Below are 5,660 nucleotides of genomic sequence, written 5' to 3'. Positions count from 1 at the left end.
GCCTATAAAAGTGCATTGCAGGGAATTGCTAAGCTCCAGGTGTTATTGGTGAATTCCGGGAACCCATTTCTTGCTTTGGTTAGCTTTAGAAAATATTGATAGGTATGGATGTTTGAAAATAGAAACAGAGAACCTTCCCAACTACAGTCCATTTTCATCTAAGATACTATCAATGAATCGATCTGATCACCCCCTTTCTTGCATATGTTGAATCAAAATTGTAGAACTGATTCACATTTAAGCTTATCTTGTCCTAGACTCCTAGTTGATTGTCAAAGTGGATGGTAATCTTGGACAAGACTAGCCGACCAAAACTATCAGTACTACTATTTATATGGAGTACATGATGTTGGGTGATTTTGTGTAAGTTTGATTAACCAATTATCTCAAAGTTATAATCAGAAATAATACGACAAACTTGATTATCAATTATAGACTTAATTACATATACCAGCAACTTATATATATAGCTTTCATTGAATTCAATTCTTGGTCCCACGCTAATTATAAATTAACCGTGGCTATTCTTCATCCGATTTTAGATCATAACCACTCCCATCTTATTAAAAATTCTCAACCTTACATGTCACAATCATAACGCATAATATCTTCAAGCTATTCATTAATATACTTGAATCATTGTCTCCATTTTGTAGATATTAATTAAATGAATTATAACGACATTGCTTTGATTTTACTCGCAATCATATTTGTATGTATATATACACTAAACAAGGAATATGATAAACACTATTATCATGTTGGTAAAGAACAAATGTCAATATATTCACAAGAAGACATAACCATGTATATATAGTGCCAAAATCCCTGGATAATAAAATATCCATTTCTTCACACTCCTAGCTAGATAGTTTTATCAACAATGAAGACATCGCATCTTCTTCTTCACAAAAATCTAATTCTTGTATTTCTATGCGTCTTCTATTCAATCCCGACAACATCGTGCTCAGCGCACCCGGCTTCCATATACGTGACGAACTCATGCAAAACGACGCTGTACCCAAGATTATGCAACAAAGCTCTGACCAAGCACGCGGGGAAGATCAAGGGCAGCCCGAAGCTCCTAGCCATGACGGCCCTCATCGCGACGTACAACGCCACGCAGACGACTTCCAAGGTGCTGAGAGAGCTGCGGCGGGCGAGCGAGTGTGTGGAGATGGTGGGAGATGCGGTGTACGAGCTGCACCAGTCGATTAAACGGCTGGATCAGTCTCGAAAAGGGAGTCGTCAGTTCTTCGGACAAATGGATGATGTCCAAACATGGGTAAGTGCAGCTTTGACGGATGATGATACTTGCATGGATGATTTCAAGGCCGTGGGAAGAAGACAAGTTTTGGCAAGAGGATTTGTTTACACAGTTGCGCGTTTGACGAGTATTTCTCTAACCTTCATCAATAATTATGCTTCTCTCTAATTAATGTATATTCTATTCAAATATATGTATTCCATCTCATGTACTGTATATTCTTTTACAAGAATGTTGTTTGAATACTTGTAGTATTATTATGTTTCAAATGTGGATTTGGATTTTGATTTGGGTGTGACATTAGTACTCGATCCTAATTGAAGAGACAAATGTGTCGGTTCGAATAGAACAACTTTGTGTTACAGAGTATTAACTAAAATTGCTAGTATCATAAATTCACAATTAACCACCACTACAAACAATATTAATCGATCAAAGTTAACGAAATCACGCCTAATCTCGTATTATAACATATAGTATTCTCTTTCATTCCGCAATATATGAACTACATAAATGTGTATAAATAGAAATAAATATATACTTGGCGTGGGTATGGTTTTGTTTGGATGTGTCGGTTACTAGGTCACCGCAAACAGTGTGTGTATTATCTACTCAATAATGGATTTATTAGGTACACAAAGTATAGATATTCAAAGACAACCACACAGCACACACCCAATAATTGTGTTCCTTGTTTAATACATGCTTTAATCAGTGTAACTATTAAAACATTTGCATCACTACATCTACGAAATAATCATACCATATTTTGATTGATAACTATTTCATCCATCCAATCAAATTAAAGCTCATGCAGCAGCAGCTACACATCTAAAGGTTTCTGCCATCTCACCCAGCCATAGCATTAAAGCTCAAATTATTTAAAAAATAAATAAATTAAAGCAATGTACTACTATAGTAATAGTAGTAGTAGCCGTGTTATTTATGTTCCTCAACACTCAACGGAAATATAAGAAAACCTTCTTAGATATATTTATATATGTAAAGGAAAATATATTAATCATAGTATTTCCTAAAAAATCATTTCGATCGTCTTTCTCATTTTCTTAGACATAAACTTAATTACTCCATTTAAATTCGATGCTCCAACAAATGTTAGTTTGTATTCCAATCCAATCCAGTCCAATCCATCTATCGACATAGTTGAACTTTTAACGAACAAAAGAAATTGGGCCTCCAGATTGTGACTTCTCCAACAGCCCAATGGATTAGAGGCAGACGTGGCACTTTTTGGATGCTTACAATTACATTTGCATTATCCCATAAACCTCAATTCGTCTCCTCTCTCTCACTGAGAAATTGAAAATGGCGGCAGAAGCCGTGATGAAAATGTCATCCTCCGCCATCTGCAACTTAAATGGCCCTTCGCGGAGGCCCCTGCCGCCTGTATCTCACTCCGCACGACGTCGCAGGTCCACTTCCTCTGCCGCAGTTCGAGCCCTTTCTTCCTCATTTCTCGCTAGTGTTGCGATTGCCTCTGTTTCCATCATAAGATGGATCGGCTAGGAGCAAATTTCTTTAGAACTAGAGATATGATTGTGTCGAACCTGGGTGCAAAACCACTGGTGCTTCAAATCCCAATTGGTGCAGAGGATACTTTTAGAGGAGTTGTGGATCTCGTGAAGATGCAGGCAGTGGTTTGGTCTGGGGAGGAATTGGGTGCAAAGTTTTCATATGTCGATATCCCTGCTGATCTTGTAGATTTAGCTCAAGAGTACAGGGCTCAGATGGTTGAAACTGTAGTTGAGCTGGATGATGAAGCTATGGGGAACTACCTGGAAGGAATCGAACCGGATGAGGCCACCATTAAGAAGCTGATAAGAAAGGGAACTATCTCAGGCAGTTTCGTTCCTGTTTTATGTGGCTCGGCCTTTAAGAACAAAGGTGTCCAGCCTCTACTGGATGCTGTCGTAGATTATTTGCCCTCTCCTGTGGATTTGCCACCAATGAAGGGGACGGATCCTGAGGATCCAGAATTGGTTCTTGAGAGGGCTGCCAGTGATGATGAACCATTTTCTGGATTGGCTTTCAAGATCATGAGTGATCCTTTTGTGGGGTCTCTTACATTTGTTCGGGTGTATTCTGGGAAGCTTGATTCCGGCTCCTATGTGTTGAATTCAAACAAAGGGAAGAAAGAGAGGATTGGTAGACTCCTGGAAATGCACGCTAACAGCAGAGAGGACACTAAAGTAGCCTTAACCGGAGATATTATCGCGCTCGCAGGTCTAAAAGATACAATTACAGGAGAAACGTTGTGTGATCCGGAGAAGCCTGTTGTTTTAGAACGGATGGATTTCCCAGATCCTGTGATTAAGGTTGCAATTGAGCCAAAAACTAAAGCTGATATTGATAAAATGGCAGTTGGCTTAATCAAGCTTGCTCAGGAAGATCCTTCTTTCCACTTCTCACGTGATGAAGAAACCAATCAAACAGTTATTGAAGGAATGGGAGAGTTGCATCTCGAAATTATTGTTGACAGGCTCAAGAGGGAATATAAGGTCTGCGTCTCTGAACTAATTATCCTCTCATCACAAAATATTTTCTTGCTATATGGATATTTACTTGGAACATATTGCATTCCAGTTCCTAAGTGGTTTCATTCAAATTTGATATCTCATTTATAGGAGTTTTCTACACAATCTCATTTCTTATTCACTTCCAAAATTGTATGTCGCGATAGGTGATAAGATATGCAATACCCAATGTTAGGAGTGGGAGCTGAGATGGGCAAGAATAAGGCAACACGAACAAATATCCTATTCTATAATTCTATTTTTATAATTAGGAATAGGGTAAACTTTTAAATCATAGTTTCTTAAATAATAGTTGAATCTTGAGTTGCAACAACTCCTCATACCATGCACAGAAAAGTAAAACTTTTGGTCTTTTCAAAGTGTTCCTGCAAATAACTTTGATCTATATATTCATAAAGGTTGAAGCCAATGTTGGAGCACCCCAAGTCAATTATCGGGAAAGCATTTCCAAGGTCACGGAAGTCAAGTATGTGCACAAGAAGCAATCTGGTGGTGCTGGTCAATTTGCGGATATCACTGTCAGGTTTGAGCCACTAGAAGCAGGTAGCGGGTACGAGTTCAAGAGTGAGATCAAGGGAGGTGCAGTGCCGAGAGAATACATACCAGGTGTGATGAAGGGGTTGGAAGAAAGTATGCCAAACGGAGTGCTGGCTGGCTACCCTGTGGTTGATGTTCGTGCAGTATTAGTCGATGGGTCTTACCATGATGTTGATTCAAGTGTTTTGGCATTCCAGTTGGCTGCCAGAGGAGCATTTAGGGAAGGAATAAGGAAAGCTGGACCTCAGATGCTCGAACCAATCATGAGGGTGGAAGTTGTCACGCCTGAAGAGCATTTGGGAGATGTGATTGGTGATCTCAACTCAAGGAGAGGTCAGATCAACAACTTTGGGGATAAACCAGGTGGCTTGAAGGTACACGTCATGAAGTTTTGTACCCTTTTTCTCATATCGCTGCAGACAGGAGCCACTTAATGTTTAAGATGTATCTTTGACAAATCTCAGTTGTAGTTTCTTCTGAAGCATCTTTGTGATCAACTGGGTCCAGTTGAAGAATTAACTCCAAAAATTAACCTTGTTTTCAACCATGTTTTCAGGTGGTGGATGCCCTGGTGCCTTTAGCTGAGATGTTTCAGTATGTAAGCACTCTTCGAGGAATGACCAAAGGGCGTGCTTCCTACACTATGCAGTTGGCCAAATTTGACGTTGTCCCTCAACATATTCAGAACCAGCTGGCCCAGAAGGAGGAGCCAGTTGCTGCTTAATGCTATTTCTGAGATTGTAGGCTGCACCGGACTACTATGGAAAAGAGGATTCTTTATGCAAGGAATGAATGAGAGATTACTAATGTGATAACGAAAGGTTCAGTTGTCTGTTTTATTCTTGAAGTTGGCAAAACATTTTTGTTAGATAAGGCATTGGAGGGTTTACAAAGTATCCATGTACAAATACATTGGTTTGGTTTAATTGTTTCATTTGCAGTCATGGCTTAACCTCATATCATGACCTCTAGTAGCCAATTCCTCAAAGGTGTTGGGTTTAATTGGCATGCTTTGGGTACACACTGCAATTGCTAAAGGTTTTGACAGATGATCTTTGCAATTTATACATCGATTGATAATCGCTGACATGCTCGTCAATTCATTATTAATTTTGTAAGCTTCACCATGCTCAACATACCTACCAAATGCATCATCTTTCAAGGAATGAATTGTTTGGCATAATCTCCATGAAGTCCAACAGCATTGCATATCTCGACAAAGTGTCACATCCAGCTTTAGCCAATAAAAACAGAAAAATAGGTGTGCTTGGTGATGTTAGGTGTAAACAAGCTCAATAATG

At 39.2% G+C, this 5,660-nt stretch overlaps 2 protein-coding genes across 2 annotated transcripts; both read left to right on the top strand.

The window, feature by feature from the left end:
* Nucleotides 1–757: 757 nt before the first annotated feature.
* Nucleotides 758–1,565, top strand: LOC125199632 (pectinesterase inhibitor 10-like). The gene has a single exon (XM_048097586.1). The coding sequence runs from the start codon at nucleotides 884–886 to the stop codon at nucleotides 1,433–1,435; it is 552 nt and encodes a 183-aa protein (XP_047953543.1). The 5' UTR covers nucleotides 758–883; the 3' UTR covers nucleotides 1,436–1,565.
* A 1,028-nt stretch (nucleotides 1,566–2,593) lies between these two features.
* LOC125199633 (elongation factor G, chloroplastic-like) lies at nucleotides 2,594–5,303 on the top strand. Its single transcript, XM_048097588.1, has 4 exons — nucleotides 2,594–2,674; nucleotides 2,752–3,786; nucleotides 4,221–4,733; nucleotides 4,916–5,303. Exons 1-4 carry the CDS (start codon nucleotides 2,594–2,596, stop codon nucleotides 5,081–5,083), a joined length of 1,797 nt encoding a protein of 598 aa, XP_047953545.1. The 3' UTR covers nucleotides 5,084–5,303.
* Nucleotides 5,304–5,660: the final 357 nt, after the last annotated feature.

This window comes from Salvia hispanica, unplaced genomic scaffold, assembly GCF_023119035.1.
Source record: "Salvia hispanica cultivar TCC Black 2014 unplaced genomic scaffold, UniMelb_Shisp_WGS_1.0 HiC_scaffold_594, whole genome shotgun sequence".
NCBI classification, from domain to species: Eukaryota; Viridiplantae; Streptophyta; class Magnoliopsida; order Lamiales; family Lamiaceae; genus Salvia; species Salvia hispanica.
Note: the sequence above shows the minus strand (reverse complement) of the source record. Positions and strands in the feature narration are given on the sequence as shown.